This window comes from Erinaceus europaeus, chromosome 14, assembly GCF_950295315.1.
Source record: "Erinaceus europaeus chromosome 14, mEriEur2.1, whole genome shotgun sequence".
NCBI classification, from domain to species: domain Eukaryota; kingdom Metazoa; phylum Chordata; class Mammalia; order Eulipotyphla; family Erinaceidae; genus Erinaceus; species Erinaceus europaeus.
Window position 1 is genome coordinate 10,334,931 of NC_080175.1, and position 20,603 is coordinate 10,355,533.

The 20,603-nt window shown below is 39.3% G+C and overlaps 1 protein-coding gene across 1 annotated transcript in view; it reads left to right on the forward strand.

The window, feature by feature from the left end:
- Window positions 1–20,603, forward strand: part of PDZD8 (PDZ domain containing 8) — a 72,949-nt gene that overhangs the window by 21,786 nt on the left and 30,560 nt on the right. The window contains exons 2-3 of the mRNA XM_007518459.2: window positions 7,104–7,229; window positions 14,725–14,827. Of these exons, the coding sequence (XP_007518521.2) occupies window positions 7,104–7,229; window positions 14,725–14,827 (229 nt within the window). The remainder of the gene's footprint in view (window positions 1–7,103; window positions 7,230–14,724; window positions 14,828–20,603) is intronic.

Sequence of the window (20,603 nt, forward strand, 5' to 3'; positions counted from 1 at the left end):
ATATTTATTCATTTATTTATTGGATAGAGACAGCCAGAAATCGAGAGGGAAGGGGGTGGTAGATATGGGAGAGAGACAGAGAGACACCTGCAATACTGCTTCGCCACTTGCAAAGCTTTTCCCCTGCAGGTGGGACTGGAGGCTCGAACCTAGGTCCTTGCACATTGCTTCATGTGCGCTCAACCAGGTGCGCCACCACCCAGGCCCTATCCTGTACTTTCTGAAGTCATACAGATATGAATGACAGTTAGAAAGATTAAAGTAAAGCCCATTTACTGTAGAGAATCATTTCACAAGGCATCAGCCACAGTGTGTTTAGAGAAAATTATTTTAGAAATTCTTGTATGCAGTGTCGTTTTAGAACTCATGAACTATAAGCTGCTCCTGAATTATGTCAAGTTCCAGAAGAAACTGGGAAGTGTCCTTCCTTTGGTCACCTTGAAACTAAATAACTGCAAGCACATTTCTTTCTTTTCTTCTTTTCCTTTCTTTTCTTTTATCTTTTTTTTTTTTTACTGGCAAGTTAATGGTTTATAGTACACTTGTTGGCACATGTATACAATTTTGAACACTAAATGTTACTTGCCCTTTTTAAATATATTTTAAAATATTTATTCCCTTTTGTTGCCCTTGTTTTATTGTTGCAGTTATTATTGATGTTGTTGTTTTTGGATAGGACAGAGAGAAATGGAAAGAGGAGGGCTTAGACAGAGAGGGGGAGAGAAAGACAGACACCTGCTGACCTGCTTCACTGCCTGTGAAGCGAACCCCCTGCAGGTGGGGAGCCGGGACTTTGAACCAGGTCCTTGCTGGTCCTTGCGATTTGCGCTACCTGCGCTTAACCCGCTGCACTGTGGCCCGACTCCCTGTTTTTTTATTTTTTATATCTTTAAATTACAGAATTACATGTTGACAGGGGTTTGAATCCACACCATTCCCACCACCAGAGTTCTGAATCTTCACTCTCCCCACTGCAATCCACCACAGTTCCTCTAAAGTTGTAGACATGGGCCGACCATCTTCTCTACGACTATCTGTCCATATTTACACATAGTTGCCCCTTTTTTTCCTGATTCAATCCTCTCTTTCCCTCTGAACCACTCATGACATCATAGCTACCTCCATATGTCCCTCTCCTTTTTCTTCTCTCTCTCTCTCTCTGGGTGCTGATGGAGCTGGAGTGCAGAGCCCTCTTATCTTCATCCTGTCACTTCTCCCCCTGCTGGGAGTCTGGATCAGGGTTGTTTATGGGGAGCAGAAGGTAGGAGTTCTGGCTTCTGTAGCTGCTTCTCCTGAGCATGGGCGTTGACAGGTCGATCCATACCCCCAGCCTGTTTCTATCTTTTCCTAATGGACCAGAGCACCGGAGATGTGAGGGTCCAGGACACACTGGTGAGGTCATCTGCCCAGAGAAGTTGGGGTGGAGTCATGGCAGCATCAGCAGCCTGGTGTCTGGAAGGTGGCATGACCTAAGTTGAGACAAGATGGTTAAGGGACAGGAAGCAGAAAGTAGGATCAGAGCAGATGAGATTAGGGATTTTCGAGTAGAAGAAAGCTAGGGGAACCATTTTAGGCATGTTCCTTCCTGGTCCCGGGACATACAACTATAATAGATTTGCTTGAGTTTGGTGACTAACCTGAGGTTGGATGAGAGTGTTGTGTGAGAGAATGGTGTCAGAGTGGAGCACTGGATTTGAAGAGTTTCCAGGTTGACTTCTCAGGCTGGTATCTCAGGTTACAGTCGACAGTAGCATTTCAATAGCAGCAGAATGTGGGGACAAGCAAATTTCTTTTTGACCACTTTCACAGGTTTCTTTATGTCATAGTCATCCACAGGAAAGACTTACTTATTTGTTTATGATAGAGAGGACAGAAGAAGAACCAGAGGGTCTCTCTGATGCAGGGGATCAAACTCAGGGTCTCGTGCTTTCAAGCCTAATGCTTCAGCCACTGTAGCTGGATTCTTACATAACTGTCATTCTCAGTTTTCCCTGGGAATAAATCATCACCCTTAGTTATATCAACAAAGGGGTCTGCAAACGGTTAAACAAATCTGAAGCAGATTAATGCATTTTATTAATTTCTAGGTATACAGTACCCTCCAGAGCTCAGGATATTTTTAAAGGACCAGGGAAATAGTAATAGTGGTTACTTTCATGCCTGAGGCTCCAAGGTCCCAGTTGCACTTAGTCCCTGGCACCACCGTAAGCCAGAGCTAAGCAGCACTGTGGCTGAAAAAGCAGAAAGGGAGACAAGGGGGAGAGTATTTTTATATTGTAGTCAACCCTTCTCCTCAAAAAATCACAGTGTTTGCCAACAGTTTCACTGCTGCCATGTGATGGAGATGTCACCAGCTGGCATCCACGGTGCTTCTATAGCTGTCTGGAAGAAACATCTTCAAGGCAGAGCAAAAACATATTTTAGATCTTTAGTTAGAGCAAACACATAATTTAGAACTTAAAAAAGATTCTCTCAGCTCGACATGAGAAAGAGGCTTGGCTTCTCTTATGGGTGTAAAATTTACGTGTATGTTTTAAATGTTACCAAAGTAATACACACTTTAAAGGTAAACTTTTTTTCCCCTCTTACTACACTGTACCTTAGAAGGTACACTAACTGGACAATTCACTATAGTGATTTATTTATTTATTTTCCCTTTTTGTTTCCCTTGTTTTTCATTGTTGTTGTTGTTGATGTCGTCATTGTTAGATAGGACAGAGAGAAATGGAGAGAGGAGGGGAAGACCGAGAAGGGGAGAGAAAGATGGATACTTGCAGACCTGCTTCACCACCTGTGAAGGGACTCCCCTGCAGGTGTGGAGCCGGGGGCTCGAACAGGATCGCGCTTAACCCACTGCGCTACCGCCTGACTCCCAGTACAGTGAAATTTTAAAAGGCAAACAGGCAGCATTCTCAAGCAGTAGAATGTTTTTTAATACTTTTTTTTTTTGCCACCAGTGCTTTATCACTGGGGCTCCTTGCCACCACTACATATCCACTGCTACTCGTGGCCATTTTTTCTTATTTTTTTTTCCCCCCTCTCTCTCTATTTGATAGAGACAGAATGAAATTGAGAGGGGAGGGAGATACAGAGAGGGACAGAGAAAGAAAGGGGCAAAGGTGCTTCACCGAGCAAGGGCCTGAACAGGGTGTCTGCACACGGCAGGTAATGTGTGCATTAACTCGGTGCTTGCTCCATTTGGCTCACACAACAGAATGTTACCTACAGCTAAGAAGTTCCTCACAGCCAACCTTGCATTACCTTTTCTTCTGTGCCCAAGAGCAACGACTGTCCTGACTTTTAATTTTATTGATTTTTTTTTTTTTGCTGAAACAGAATTTGTTTGATTAATAGAGATTAAACCGTATTGTGTACACCGGAGATGCTGCTGGCACCTTGATCTTGAACTTTTATTCTCCATAACCGTGAGAAAATAAATCGCTGTTTTAAGGCCACAGAGTCTGGTATTTTGTTAGGTCAGTCCTACAGTCTAATACAGTGTCCAGTTTTGGCTGCAGCGTATGGAGTGTGTGAGATATAAGATATCTCATATCTTCAGTCTGCTTCTACCTAGTGTGCTAGTGTCTACTTTGGGCGGTGATGATCTGGTCACTTGAGAGGATCTTAAATCTCTCAGGAAGGTTTACCTCTCTAGTACTGGTCACTTAATTCCTGGATGATTGGTTTAAGATTCTATTTCTGGAATTCAGTTCTTCTCTTGGTGAAGCAGATCTTAACAATAAGTAACTCCATTTTGGTGCCATTGTCTTGTTTTTAACAAGCTCTGGAAGTCTTTCTGTTGAGTCTCCCACCCCCACCCCCACCCCAACCTGGTCACTTAACTTGCAGCCTGTGTTGATTTACTTTCCACTTTACAAGAAATACTTTCCTAGGGTGGGGGAGATAGCATAATGGTTATGCAAATAGACTCTCATGCCTGAAGCTCCAAACGTTCCAGGTTCAATCCCCCTCACTACCATAAGCCAGAGCGGAGTAGTGCTCTGGTGTTTCTCTCTCTCTCTCTCTCTCTCTCTCTCTCTCTCTGCATCTCTCTCAAAAATAAAATAAAATATTTTAAAAGAAGAAATACTTTCCTGCTTCTTTACATGCCTCAGAATTTTTTTGTTAGAAATTTCACATTGTACATATCATATTTTAGTAACTCTGGGTACTGGCCTTCCACTCTCTCAGGATTTATTTGCTTGTTTTTAGAGACCAACTGGGTTATTAGTGACACCTATCCCACTACACTATTCAGTTTCTGACTTTGTACCTGTTGTTTCCAGCAGTGCCCTGGGGTATGAACTGTTTTAAAAAACTACGCAATATAAATGAAGCTCCCTTGAAAGAATAGTTTTCCTGAGGTAGGTTTTTGATATTTGTGCTGACCTCAAGAGAGCTCTTGGCATCGGTCTTATTTCCTGGTTGCCCATCTTGCAGACTGACCTCTATCCTAGGCTACATCTTCATGAAATCCATGAGTTGAGAGCTCCCTTAAAGTTTGAGCTTCTCCAGATTTTCTTGCAAATGAAGTTCTCCTTTTGCTTATATATATTTAATTTTGTTATATTTATTTATTGGATAGAGACAGCCAGAAATCAAGAGGGTAGGGGGAAGTAAAGAGGGAGAGAAAGAGAGACACCTGCAGCCCTGCTTCACTTATAAAGCTTTCCTTCTGCAGGAGGGAGCCAGGGACTCAAACACAGGTCCTTGTCCATTGTAGCATGTGCGGCTCGGTCAGGTGCACCACCACCCAGCCCCGCAGTTGATGTTCTTTTGGGAAGAGATCAGAAATGATTTTATTGCTCACGTTCCCCTACCCTCTCACAGCAACATCTCTGGAGCTAGGGATGGAGACAGTGACACAACTCTGTGACAACCTTACACACTAGATGCCGGATGCTAAGGGTAGGAGGGGAGTGGGGAGTGGCCCCTCCTGAACTTCTCTCTCAGAAAAACTATACCTCTGGAGTCAGGTGTCGGGCGGTAGCGCAGCGGGTTAAGCGCAGGTGGTGCAAAGCACAAGGACCAGCTTAGCGATCCCGGTTTGAGCCCCCGGCTCCCCACCTGCAGGGGAGTCGCTTCACAGGCGCTTCACATCCAACAACGATGACAACAACAATAGCTACAACAACAATAAAAACAAGGGCAACAAAAAGGAAATAAATAAATAAATATTTTTAAAAAATAAAAGAAAAGAAAACCACTCCTCACGGCCAAAGCAGGGACACTACACTCATGGTCTCAGTATTTCAGTGCACCCACCAATAACCAGGGTAGAATTGTCATTCCTCACTTGGGTCTGGGTCAAAGAAGGGAGTTCCCACCTTTTTGAGCTTGAAACAGCTGAGTAATAATAGGCAGCTGAGTACTAGCTGGCATTTCCCAGGAAGAATATCCTCTGACTAGGATCTGGGATGCAAGATGTCTGTGTTCTTAGCAGCAGCCACGGCGGGCATCTCAGTCTTGCTAAGTTTGTTGTAGGCAGGCAGTCTCAGTTCAGACCTCACAGACTCTAGTCTGTTTTATCAGATTTTCATAGATCTTCCTAACAGATTTTTTTTTTTTTATTATTTGCTGTTTTCTCTTTAGACTATTTCCAGAGACTTGAAATGTCTTGTTTTTTTGTTTTTGTTTTGTTTTGTTTTAATGATTTTTAATTACCACTTTTATTGGGAAGCGGTTAGTGTCTTTCCTCGTGCTGTGTTCGAGAAGCTTATCTTTGTGATTTGGTTAAGTTTTCTGACGTACAGATATCTTGTTAAAGAAGGCTTACTTTCTGAGAATCTGATTGAAAAAACAGTGGTGTTGAGTTGATAACCAGCAAAAGATTCTGCAGTCTTCCTTTATCATCTTCAGTTTTAGTTACTTACAATAAGATATTTTGAGGGCCTGGGTGGTGGTATACCCGGTTGAATGCAAGAACCTGGGCTTAGGCTTCCTCACTCATAGAGGGGAAACTTTATGAACAGTGAAGCAGTGTTGCTGTCTGTCTGTCTGTCTCTCTCCCTTCCTATCTATTTCCCTTCCAAGTTCTCTTTGTCCTGTAGAGAAAAATAAATAAGAAAATGATATTTAAAAAAGAAGCTATTTTGAGAGAGACCACATTCACATAACTTTTGCTGCAATATATTGCTGTGGTTATTTTATTGTATTACTGTTGTTAGTCACTTACCATGCCTACTTTATAAGGTATATTTTATTATAGGTCCGTACATATAGGAAGAAGTATAATATGTATATAAGTAGAGTTTTGGTTCTCTTCAGGGTTTCAAGCATACACTGGGCAATGCTGGGATGTATTTCTTACGCGTAAACAGGGACCATTGTAGAGGCTAAAGAATTCTGAGTAAGGCTAATATGGTAAAATGGAAAAGTAAAAGGAAGAAGTAGAAACCCACTGCTTGGGTTGCTTTATGGATTTTGAAGTACCTGAGACTTAGACTTAAAAATTTTAAAGACCAGGTGTTCTTGGGGAATGGATGTGTATGAATCCTACTTATTGAACAGATAGCTTTATTTTATTTACTGTAATTTTAAATGGAATGAACTTTTCCGATTTTAGTACATTTCTACACATTTTTACCACCTTCCCTCACCCCTGGAAGCACTCATTTACTTGGTTTATTAACACAAATTAGACTACTCCATTTAACATGGAAGTCACACTCCTACCAGCTTTTCTTTTTTTAATATATTTATTTATTTATTTATTTATTCCCTTTTGTTGCCCTTGTTGTTTGATTGTTGTAGCTATTGATGTCGTCGTTGTTGGACAGGACAGAGAGAAGTGGAGAGAGGAGGGGAAAGACAGAGAAGGGGAGAGGAAGATAGACACCTGCAGACCTGCTTCACCGCCTGTGAAGCGACTCCCCTGCAGGTGGGGAGCCGGGGGCTCGAGCCAGCTTTTCTTAATTAAAATTTAACTTTATATTTCATGAGACAAGTTAAAAACTGTGATTTAGCAACTTTGCTTTTTGCAGGAAGCATGCAATAGGGGTTGTTGGTCTTGTCTTGGTGGTTTTGTTGCAGGCAGATTTTGTTGTGCTTTACATTGTGTCACTTATTATTTGGTAATTTAAACTTGTCTTTATTTTTACCAGGTTTAAGCCATTTTTTCCATTCCAAACTTTGCAAGGGTTTGAAGAAGATGAAGATGAGCACATCCATATACAACAGTGGGCACTTACTGAAGGCCGCCTTAAAGTCACATTATTGGAGTGTAGCAGGTATGTTCTTTTGTCTGTTTGTTTAGTTGTTTTCATTATAACATTATGGGAAAGAAAATGTACTTAAGCACTGTATGTCTTTAGTCCCTTTGTGTCTTAATTTACATAGTAAATTCTTACTCTTCATCCTTAGTTCTATAGTCCCTTCCAACCTGCAAAAAATAGAAGCCACACTTTAGTTACAAGCATATCAATGGAAAAATGATTTATTTATTCTGTAACAATTCCCAAACTGTTTAGGTGCACAACTCTCTAATGGTGTATTTCTTTTTCTTTCTTTCTTTCTTTTTTTTTTTTTTTTTTAAAGATTTTATTTATTTATTCATGAAGATAGAAGGGGAGAGAGAGAGAAAGAGAAAGAACCAGACATCACTCTGGTACATGTGCTGCCAGGGATTGAACTCCGGACTTCATGTTGAGAATCCAACGCTTTATCCACTGCACCACCTCCCAGACCACTAATGACGTATTTCTGACGAACTATAGAAGAGCCGTGAATACTGTGGGAATTACTTATGATAGCTAGAAAGACTCTGGGAAGTAACAAAGCCCAGACTTTAAAACCCATGTGACACCTATAGTTTTATTTTGGTGTATAACTATCCAGCCCTAATGCTGTTAGTGGGGATATGGACTACTTCTGTCCATTGCTTTTGGCTGTTTAGCCACTAGCTGTTATTAGCACCTTTGTTCACATTCTCTGATGTATCCGAGATATTGTTCAGCCGTGAATCGGTGACTGCTTAAAGGTTTTGACAAGTGTGCTGAGGCATTACCTTGATCTTTTGAGTCTAGATAAGTGATATGGAGGAAAGCATTAAAATTTGTGGAATATTTATAGCCTGTTCTTTTAATAAGGAGCTATGTAGTGAGATTCTAGAAGGGAATCACAGAAATAATCTTGCCCTACCTTAAATATTATGTCATAGTATATTATATTACATTTATTCACTCACCAGCAGAGTTATTGCTAGGGCTCTTTAGAACACCTCTACCTGCTGTAGCCATATTTTCCAGTTTTATTGATAGAGGGTAAGAGACAAGAGGAGAGACTAAAGGGGGGGAGTGAGAGAGAGAGAGAAGAAACAGAGAAACATCATTAGCATAGCTTCATTGCTCATGAAGCTTTCTCCCTACAAATGGGGCCTGGGGACTTGAATCCGGGTCATCTCACATAGTCATGTGTTAGCTTTGTAGGATGCACCACCACAAGCCCCCCCCCCGCCCCTTTTAGATATATTAAAGTACCATGCTCTTCATTATTTTTCAGACTGAAGCACCTACTCATTTACCTGCTTTGTGAAAACTTTTTTGGTTCACCTCAGAAGTTCCATTCATAATGTGTCTCCCTATTATTCCAATACAAGTATCTGTTCCTTGGACTATGTTTCTGTGATGCTTGTTGTACCTCTTAATTGGTACTTACCTCTTCTATATGTGCATACAGCCCGTTGTCGAACTAATTACTCGTATATAGAGGTTGTATTTTGTATCTACTGTATTTGTGTCCTTCCTCATAGATTAGAGTATACTGATACTACGCTACTATTTTTTTGAGTCTCGAAGTGACTCAGCTTTGTATACTGTTATGTCAAGAGGTATGATAAAATGAATTATTTTATCAGAAAGACACACATGGTGTACGTTTTGTAAAAGGAACTATAATCTATAGTAACATGATATAGACAATAAATATATCAGCTCTACTCAAGTCTGACCGAACTTGCTAAATTCAAATGCCATATCTTTTTTTTTTTTTTTTAATTTTTTTTTTAATTAATGAGAAAGGTAGGAGGAGAGGAAAAGAACCAGATATCACCCTGATACTTGTGCTGCTGGGGCTTCAACTCAGGATCTCATGCTTGAGAGTTCAGTGCTTTATCCACTGAGCTATCTCCCAGACCACTCAAATGCTATATCTTAAGCCTGAGCAGAAAATAGCTAATCATAACATTTAAAATAATCTTTAAGGACAGCTTCGGTGAAATTTTTTCCCCAGTGAATTAATTTTATTATTTGTTTATTTTGGAGAGAGACGCAATACGAGAGAGAAGTAATAGGGAGAGAGACAGACACACACCCGCAACACTGCGTCACCACTTGTGAAGGCCAGCTGCCCCCCCCCCCCCCCGCAGGTGGGAATCGGAGACTTAAACCTGAGTCCTCGCGCACTATACCTTGTGCACTCAATTGGCTGTGCCAATGCCCGGCCCCTCTGTGATTTGATTTGATTTAATTTAATTTAATTTTTTTGCAATTCAAATTTACACTGTTTGATTAACTTCTACAAAATAATCCTAGATACTCCTAAACATTCAAAGGAAACTTTGAACTAAATTCTTGACTCTATTCTGATCATTTCCTAACCTATGGTCTTGATGGAAATTTGATGATTGATTTCCTCGATAAATATTTTTGTACAACGAATATGGTGTGTGATAGGAATTGTGCCAAGACATTTTAAAAACTAGTTATTTTGCCTTAGTGTTACTAGTGGACCTATGAATCGATACGTCTGTTGCTTACAGGAATTTAGCCACTAGCTGTTGGTTACTAGCTCACATGTTCTTGCTCTACACGGAGCAGCTCTTGTTTAAAACTTTATTGTCAGCCTTAAATCAAAAATAGCAAGGGGCCATGAGAAAGTGTGGACAGGCATTCCTTGAGTGATGTTGATTTGAGATAGCAGTACAAAGAGAAGCATTACAGGTTGTTTTGTTCGTTTGTTTTTGATAGAACAGAGAAATTGAGAGGGGAGAGGAAGATAAGAAGAGAGAGAAGAGATAGACACCTGGAGACCTGCTTCACCGCTTGTGAAGCAAACTTGTGATGTTTCATAAATGTTTTTATACTTGCCTTTATTTATTTATTTATTTATTTAATAAATAGATTAATAGGAGTATAGATCAACATAGTTTCCACCACTGCAGATCTGTGTCCCTATACCTACAAAGGAGCTTAAGATCTGTCCTTCCCAGTCTTTTCCTTTCATGCAGTACTCCGAATCCAGTCCAAATTCTGCATTCTGTTTCCCTTTCTGTTCTTTTTGCCCTATTTTTAATAAGAAAGATAGCTTTTCTTTTCTTTTCTTCCTCTCTCTAATAGATGGGTAAATGGATATATACAGAGAGGCAGAGAGACGGGTTGCATGCATGCATAGCAGCTCACTGTCTAACTAAACAATTCTGCCTGCTCTATTGGCTTGATTTTTGTGACCATTCACCAAGAAAAAAATATTTTTAAAATAGGGCCCAGACCTCCCAGGGCCATGTCCTCATCGTAAAGCAATGTCAGTAGGGATAGCCCCAGTCTCCAAAGGGAAGTTGGGGGTATCCTGCCCTGCCACGCGAGAAAGACTGGTCCTAGAATAAGTGCAGCCTGCTGTGTTGCCAGTTGTGACCATGAGCTGTAAGCTCAGACCTATAGGGACTTAGAGGTCACATAGGCTCTGGTGCTAAATATAAATAATCTATAGGCCCTGGAGCAGGTGGGTGAAGGTAAACAGTTAATTTTAGCCACAGAAGTTACTTTTTTTTTTTTTTTTTCAAGAATGGAAGCTGCTCTCTGCCCTAATCCAACTTTCTAGCCCTCTTCTCTACTCTGACACCATTTTCTCAGACAGTTATTCTTACGCAATTTCAAGCTAGCCACCAAACTCAAGTAAGAAGTGACAGGAAGAAGGTAAGAGGACTCTGCACTCCAGCTCCATCAGCACCTAGACAGAGAAGAGGTAAGGGAGAGGGATATACAGAGGTAGTTATGCTGTCCTGAGTGGTTTGGAGGGGAAGAGAGGATTGAATCAGGGGAAAAAAAAAAAAAAAAGGGACAATTCTGTATAAACGTGGACAGATAGTTGTAGAGAAGATGGTCGGCCCATGTCTACAACCTTAGAGGAACTGTGGTGCATTGCAGTGGGGAGAGTGAAGATTCAGAACCCTGGTGGTGGGAATGATGTGGATGCAAACCCCTGTCGACATGTAATTCTGTAATATAAAAATCAATAAGTAAAAAAAAAAGAGAGACCAGGTAGCTATCACAGTAGTAGTATATTGGGCTTGCATGCTTGAAGCCCCAAAGGTGCCAGGCTTAGTCCCTAGTACTGCCATATACCAGAACTGCTGAGCCCTGGCCTCTTTCCCTCTTGAAAAATAAATAAAAGAGAAAATATTTTTTAAAAAATTAAGTCTAGAGGCAGGGTAGTGTTGCACCTAGTTAAGCACACATGTCACAATGCCTAAGTACCAAGTTCAAGCTTTGCGAGTGTTGAAGCAATGTTGCAGGTGTTTTCTCTGCCTCTCTCCCTCTGTCTCAACCTTCTCTTTCAATTTCTGCCTGTTTTCTATCCAATAAATAAAGACAATTAAAAAATAAAATTAGGATTAAAAGTATTTCAAATTCACCATGTTGGAAAAAAATAAATGCATTATATATCAAAAAAAAAAAAATAAAATTAGGGTTAAGCGCACATGGCGTGAAGTCAAAGGGCCGAGGTAAGGATCCCTCTTCTAAAGCATCTGTTTTCTCCATGGCTTTTAGAGAGTTGCTTTGTTATCCTGGGTTCCAAATTACGTTGTTAATTTTTTATAGCACTTTATGTCATTTATTTATTTGGTAGGTCAGAGAAATTGAGAGATGTGTAGATAGATAGATTGATGAATTTATTGTCTGTCTTCTACATAATAAATAGAGATCAGGAGACACCAACCTGCAGTGCTGCTTTACCACCCCCTTCAGGTGGGGACTAGGGTCTTACACCCAGATCCTTGCTTATGGTAACATGTGCGCTGAATTGAGTGTGGCACTACCCAATTCCATTAATTTTTTTTTTAATGTTAAATGTTACATATGTACAATTTGTGAGTTTACTTGATATTTCTGTTTTCACTCCAGAATTGTTCCTTGCCTTGCTCCCTCCCCAATTTTGTTTTTTAAGTTATTTTGTTTTTTTGCTTATATTATGAGATCCCATGTACTTCCCTGTCTTACTCCTTTCCTGTTCTCACCAGCAATAGTGAAGGCATTTGTGAAACAGTTGATGTGTGTTTGGATTCTTCTCACACGTTTTTATAGGCATGTATGCTTTCATTTCTCTTGAGTAAAATTGTTATGTCACAGTTACTTTTTTAAGAAGTTGCCAAACTATTATTCAAAGTACTAAATCATTTTACATTCTCTATAAGGATATAGGAAGACTCCAGTATTAAGTACAGAGTACTTCAGTACAAAGTGCTAAGTCGTTTTATATTCTCTATAAGGATACATGAAGACTCCAATTTCTTTCTTCTTTTTAAAATTATTTGTTATTTTTTAAAAATTTATTTATTAGAGAGGTAGGAGGAGAGAGAGAAAGAACTAGACATCACTCTGGTACATGTGCTGCCAGGGATTGAACTCAGGACCTCATGCTTGAGAGTTCATTGCTTTATCCACTGTTCCACCTCCTGAACCACAAGACTCCAGTTTCTTTACATCCTCACCAGTGCTTGTTAATTGCCTCTTGTGATAGCTGTTCTTGCGGGTGTGAAGTGGTATTTCAGTATGGTTCTGGCTTGTGTTTCCCTGCAGAATAAGGATGTTGATCAGATATTCTTTTGCTTATTGGCTGCTTGCTTATCTTCTGTGGGAAATTGTCCATATATAAAAGTGTTGTTCTTCTTTTTATCTTCAACTGTATTTATTTTCAAATTGGGTTATACCAGGCCATTATGGGATACATGGTTTGAAAATGCTTCCTCCTATTCCATGAATCTTTCTTTTTTGTTTTCTGGATATTTGGTCATGCCCATTGAAACCCCTAGATCTTCATTCATCTTTTTTTTCTTTTAATACACATGCTCTTGAGGCGCTATCTTGAGAAACTTGGTTAATCTGAGGCCACAGAAATTTGCTTTTATGTTTTCTTACATTTAGGTCTGTGATTCATAGTGAGTTAATTATCATTCTTTTTTAAAAAGCATTTTAAAAAGTGCTATGAAAACTATAGAATAACATGATTTCAGGGAGAATGCCAAGAATTGTCGTTTCTCATTGATTCTGAAGATTCCAGTCGGTTGGGAATTTGCTGGTGGCCATCTCTGAACGGTAAAAGCAGTTTGCTCTTTTGAACAGATGGTGGCAGCAAAGCTTTGAATGGAAAGTCTTGCTTTTTATAAACTTAAGTGTTTTTATAATTATGAATCTTAATATTTGTGACCTGCTTTCATTTTGGTACTAGGTTTTTAAGCTCTACTTTTTAAGTTCTTTTTAGAAGTTGTTTACGTTTAGAGATTATTTACTACTTTGAATTTATTTACACTTTTTAGTTTATGAAACCTGTTTATGAGATACGAAGTTTCTACACCTAGGACTTGATTCTTTTCATATTGCCATAGTGTATTATACTTAATTTTCTTTCCTAATTTCACTAATACATCTGTGATCTTCCTATAAAAACAGATAACATTGTAGTCAAATTGTTTGCTTTTTAAAGATATTTATTTATTTATTTATTTATTTATTTATTTATGAGAAAGATTGGAGGAGGGAGAGAGAGAACCAGACATAACTCTGGTACATGTGCTGCTGGGGATTGAAGTTATGACCTCATGCTTGAGACTGCACTGCTGTCGGTTCTTGGCCTTTTGGCTAAGCTCAAGGGTGCGGAGTCCACTGCTTTTACCCTCTGCAACACCCCCCAGACCACTCAGATTGTTGACTGATGCTCAGGCTGTTTTCAAGCTTTCTCTTTGAATATGTTGGCAGGCTGATGTTTTTATCTAGAAGATAGATAATGTGAAAGTTGGATATGTAGTTTAATGTTTTCCTTAAAATAATAAAATCACCTCAAAATTGAATCTGAGATTTCCTTTATAAATCTCATTATTATATGATAAAATTATTCCATAACAATTATCAAAATAATAGAAATAACATTTTTTGAGAATTGCCCGTTTGTTAGGCACTGTGTAGGCTAAAAGTAAGCATTGCCTGTTCTTACAGCTACTAAAAAATACTAATTTTGCTCCAACTCTTACACAGAAAGAAAACTTACATAGTTTTCTTATGGTTACATTAATTGATGGAGAATTAAGTATCTTTGTGCATTCATAAACAGCTGTATTGTTGTCTTGTGTTTCACTTGTACTGAAATGACGACATGCTCTACATATCACTTGACAACTTGTTTTTTGAATTTCTCAGTCATGTAAAAACTGTCATTCGTGATACTGTACATAGGCTCTGGACAGTTGCTTATCTCCGACCTGGATGCTTCTCGCTGTTTGTTTGAGCTAGCTGCTGAGAAATACTTCGTCCTGCACTTTCATCTAATTGGAGTTTTACTTCACTTTTCCACTAGAGGGTGTACCAAGGATTTGATTTAATTCTTTCCTGTTACAAAGTTTATAGTAAATAGTTAGTAGAGTAATTTCTAATTCTTGGTGTGATGATCAGAACGAAGAGTTTGTGATTTGTGTAGCTGGTATAACAACACCCTTGTTTTATTTTTGCACCACAGGTTACTCATTTTTGGATCCTATGACAGAGAGACAAACGTTCATTGCACCCTTGAACTGAGCAGTGGTGTTTGGGAAGAAAAACAAAGGAGTTCAATTAAGACGGTAAAGTGGATTTGCACAGCTTTACATCTGGGTCAACGTTTTTACAGTCGTGATTTTGTTAGTATTTCTCTGTTACCTGTTGCTATACAGCATCAGTGATAAGCGAGCGCATCACCTACACCTATAGTGTTCAGAATGCTTGTTCGTTCTGAACTTAATCTGATTATTTTTCCTCATAGAGCTTTAAAATTAGTCCACAATTGTAAAACTACAAAAAAAAAAAAAAAAACACAACAGTAAACATCTGAGAAAAGCATATAAATCCAGAGCATTTAGTCATTCAATAGATATTTTAAGGAACATTTCCATTGGTCTTGGCACTATTTTAGATGCTAGGGAGACACTTCAAGAAAAGGCCTTGGTTTTGTGTTGCAAATACAGGACAGAAATTTGGTCTGAGGGTTTATGTAGACTGCATATGATGAAGCAGAACATAGGAATAAATGAGAAAACCAGAGAGATGAACAAAGTTTCAGAAACTGAAAGATTACTATGAAGAAAATAGGGTTATGACAAAGGAGTTAGTGAGTGACAAGACTCATGAAATCCAGTAACAATAAGGAATCCCCCTAGAAAGATGAATCTGAGGTAGACTTTCCAGAAAAACAATTTAGAATGCTCATGTTTAGTAAATCTGAATTTCAGATAAGCATTATATATATGTGTGTGTATATATATATTTAAGTATATATATCTCCCATTGTTTGCTAAATATGACGGTCTTTCCGCTGAGTTGTGGGCTGAATTGTGAAAAGGAGTGAGAGTGAGTGTTAGAGACTAAGGGAATGGGAAGTATTTCAAGCAAAGAGAATTGCTAATGTGTGAGGGCAAGTTAGTTTGTGGCGCAGGCTTACATGTTTGAGGACCAAGTAGAAGCTGCTATGACTAACGAATGATAATTGAAGTTGGACATAGTGTAAGAAGTTTGAGTTTTATCATTTAGAAGAGTTTTAAAATGAGGAGTGGCATGATATTTTGTATATATTGTTAAAAAAAAAAAAAGGAAAGAAGAGAGAAAGAAAGGAGGAAAGAAAAGACCCAACAGTATAGAAAAAGGATTTTAGGGAGCCAGATGGTGGCACAGCCACTTAAGCATACATAGTAGAAGCGGAAGGACCTGCACAAGAATCTGGGTTCAAGCTGCCAGTTCCCCACCTGTAGGGGGGACGCTTCACAAGCAGTGAAGCAGGTCTGCAGGTGTTTGTCTTTCTCCCTGTCTGCCTCTCTCTCTCCTCTCCCAATTTTTCTCTATCCTATCCAATAAAATGAAAAAAATGGCCGTCAGGAGCAGTAGGCTCATAGTGCTGGTACCAAGCCCCAGTGATAACCCTGAAGGCAAAAAAAAAAAAAAAAAAAAAAAAAACAAGAAGAAGAAGGAGAGAGAGAGAGGGAGAAAAAAGAATTTTATAGGAAGACGAGTCAACCTAAAGAAAGATCAACTAGGCATTTAGAAGTGTTAGTTACTTCAACTTAGATGATAGTTGAGGACATTTTAAAAAAGAGGATAGATTTAGGATATATATTTGGTTTGTAAAGGACTTAGCATTCTGATTTCAAAAGCAACCATAAACTGAATTTGTACAACTTGAAAAGGTTTTTTAAAATCTTTACATGTCAAATTAAAGATAAACAGAGACAGCATTTTGCCCATAACAGGTCTAAATTGCATTTGTTGGGTTCTTTTTAGGTTCTTAAACAACTAAGAATTATTGCCAGTTATTGGTTAATTTGTTTCCAAAGTTGAGTAGGTATTTTCTATATGCATAGCCACTTTAATAATTTTGTTAAAGGTGTATGAGCCCGGGGAGGTGGCTGAATGGTAGAATAGAGGATTTGCCTACTTGTAAGCTCCAGGCTTAATCCCCGATAGGATACAACGCATGTTGGCACAGTGCTCTCACTATATGTACAGATGTATAATGTTTATCACATTGCCATCGGCGGCCGTCTCTCTCGTTTTCTTAGAAATAAGAATTGTTTAGCACAGCAGTAGTTTTTACGTCATGACATGAATTATAATTGGGGTATGTGTGTGTGTGTGTGTGTGTGTGTGTGTGTGTGTGTGTGTGTGTGTGTGTGTGATTAGGCTACACATGATTTTACCATGTCAGGCCACTTTTTGTTCAAATAGAGGAAGAGACACCACACCACCAAAGTTCTTTTACTGCCACGCTACCCACCCCCACCATGTACTAGGCTTGAACCTGGGTTGTTGCACATACCCTACTCAGTGACATCTCTCCAGCCCTCTAGTTGTATTCTCTAAAGATTAACTGTTCTTTTTACATTAATGCTTAGTGACAGTCTACAAATAAATAAGTTACTGTTTGTAGCCAGTGTTTAGGAAAACTGTTATCCCTTCCCTATACTGATGAAAAGTGTGAAATTCTTTTAAACTATTGGCTTGGTGTTTTATAGTAGCAGTGATGTGCTCTGTCTTTCTAGAATAGTCTGTTATTCTTCACTTAGAAAATAGTGCCAGTTCTCAACTTTTAATAGATACATAAACTTGTCACCATGCTCTTAAACATGACTGTGATATTATAATGGATGCTCCTTTAACTTTTGTAATAGTTTCCAGTTTCTTTATGCTAAAACTATAATGAACGTCCTTACTGAGCAACATGAAACTCTTTAGGGGTAAAAACCAGTGATTTTGACCAGAGTGGGAAAAGAAGAAGCAAGCTGGAAGGGGAAGGATGGACTGATGCTTACAGGTGTGAATTTGTGACAGTAGGGAACTACTGAAGATTTTTATTACGGGAATGACATACAGATTGTTTTTTAAAGATGCCTTCTTCCATTTGGTGGTCATACCTCAACTTTGTTTTGATTTGCATCTCAAACAACGTGAAGTAATTCCTCCAGTGGTCCAGGAGGTGGCATAGTGGATACGGCATTGGACCATTAAGCATGAGATCCTGAATTTGATCACCAGCACCACTTGTATCCTAGTTACACTCTGGCTTTCTCTTTCTCTCTCCTCTCCTCTCCTCCCCTCTCCCCTCTCTCCTCTCCTCTCCCCTCTCCCCTCTATCCTCTCTCCTCTCCTCCCCTCTCCCCTCTACCCTCTACCCTCTCTCCTCTCCTCCCCTCTCCCCTCTCCCTATGTATTTATCTTATCTATCTTCTCCATCAATAAGTAAATAAATCTTGAAAAGATAAAACTCCCCCAAGGAATAAAATAGCCAGTTTTATAGTCCTGAAAATACTTAAATCTGTGCAAAAAAACTGGAATTTTGTCCAGCTATGAAGTGGTCAGGACTGATTTTTGCTTTTGGCATTTTTAATTCCCTTATTATAGTTGCAAAGATGAGATCAGATGGTATTAATATTTTGTAGCAAAGGTTACTAAGACTTTAATCTCATAGATTTTATCTTCTTCTTCTAGCATTTGCCCTTCTTCCATAGCCAGTCAATGGCTTTGAAAGTGACTGGGATCCATGTGGATTCAGTCGGCTAGGAAGGATCGTCAGTTTCCCCAATGAATGGGTACTCACGGGATGCACCACGAGAAGGTCGATCCAGTGCATCCCAGATTTTATCTAATGTTTTAGATCTTAGAATGTGTCATAAGTAGTTTTAGAGAATTCTAGTACTAATTGAATCCAGTGTTGACAATGTTATCAGCTGTATCTCCTGGCATTTAATTACATGTGTCAGAATTTAATAAGTTGAGCAAGGAGAATTAGAATGTTCTAAGTACACTATACAAGTGAGCTGTCATGCCAGCACTGAACAAACTTTTTCAGTAGTGAAATTTATCCAGTCAAATTAGCCACTGAGTTTAGCAAATATTCAGAATTATGCCACAGACCACCACAATGGATGAGCAGCAGGAGGGTCAGGGGTCTTGAAGGCAACCTCCCCGGTGGGTCAGGAGTCGGCGCAAGGGAGAACAGATAGACACCACACTCTATTGGAGGGTGAATCTGGACTCATTTTAATAGTGAAACTGCATTAGCTTTTATACTTTTTTCAGGTTACATTCAGGTTGCCTAAACAACCAGCTTAGTCTTGTGGCTTTGGCAGGCTACATGTCACTCCCCTATAACTGTAAAGAATGGTACAATGCTTAGTATCACCCTGTTCTCAGGGGAGGTCATACCCAGAATTGTTTTTGACTTTTGCGGAGGGCTATCTCTATCATAAATCTTCTATGGGGGGCATACGGATCTTTGCCTAGTCGTGGACCACTGCTCATCTAGGTCTGGTACAGTTTAACTATTAATCTTTGTTTCAGTACGTCAACTTGTACCTGGGAGGCCTCAATCTCTGCATTCTTTCTATGAGGGGCAAGTCATAACATGACTTCTTTTGTCCGTCTATGCTGACCCACCTTCCCCACTTTCATAATGTAACTTTCAAATATGCCCCTGTGTAAGGGAGAGGGGGTGCTTCTGACTCTCCATTCCCACCAGGCACTGCCAAAGCATTATTAATCAATTGTGACAGTATAATTATTTGTAGCAGTAACGGGGGGGAGAATGCGTCGACCCATTCTTGTCCTCCTGCCCAGCTTCTTTGAAGTCTGAATGCAGGTCCAGAGGAGATGACCATGTCAGGCTCCCTGACGTTCGTGACGGGGCGGCGCAGAATTAAGCTTAATTAATTCTTATATTTTAATATACCTTTTAGTTTATAAAGCATTAAAATATACATTACCTTGTTAATAATGTAAGATAAAGGGAAAAAACTTTCATTTGTTGTATGTGAACAAATGTAGGTTGGATGGTTACAGTACTTTAGTAGGAATTAAACAGAATGTAAGAAAAAAATAAAACTCTTCCAAGAAGTAAAATAGCCAGTTTTACAGTTGTTCTGAAATACTTAAATGTAGGCAAAAACACTAATTTTGTCAGCAAGAAACAGACTTACGTGATAAGCTTTAGGTTAAGAAAGCCAGTCACAGACATTATAATCAAGGAGCCTGGCTTTTCACTGCCTTCCTCTCTTCTGTCATCCTTACCTTTTCTTTTAAACTTCTATTTATACTGTATGAGAGGGAATTTCTCTTTAAGATGAATTTCATAGGAGTAGGAGAAAAAGCTAAAGCACTACTTCGTTACATACAGCACAACGTGTGGGTCTTGAACCGGAAACCTCAGACGCTCAAGTGCACTGTTCTGTCAGATGAGCTGTTTCCTTGGCTGCCGTCACATTGGGCGTTTGTTTTTATTGTTTCCTGATATCTAATGTACTCCATAGGTGGTCGAAGACATGCCAGCTAACTTTGTCCTTTTGGAATGCTTCACGGAAGCTCCTCCCAGGGATTTCCACTTTTATTTCATTGCCTAGAATGGAATCACTGGCCATCACTGCAGCAAAGTAGGGACAGTCATTTTAGTTTTCACCCTTTGTAGAAGAATGAAAACTTGGAAGGGTGGGCATTGTGCATACCTTTAAGGTAGCCACTGCATACATTTTTCCTAAGAGAAAACTCAAATCTAGCTGATTACTTTTTTTTTTTTTTCCCTTTAAGGAAAATTTACCCTGTTCATTAACCCATTTGCAAAATAAAAGATTATAGAATAGATATATCATAAACATATCATTTCTCTTTCTTTTTTAACATCTTTATTTATTTATTGGATAGAGACAGCCAGAAACCAAGAGAGAAGGAGGAGATAGATAGATAGATAGAGAGAGAAAGAGAGAGAGAGACAGAGAGACACCTGCAACGCTGCTTCACCACTCGCAAAGCTTTCCCCCTGCAAGTGGGAACTGGGGGCTCAAGTGTGTGCGTGTGCGTGTGTATGTGTACATGAACATGGAT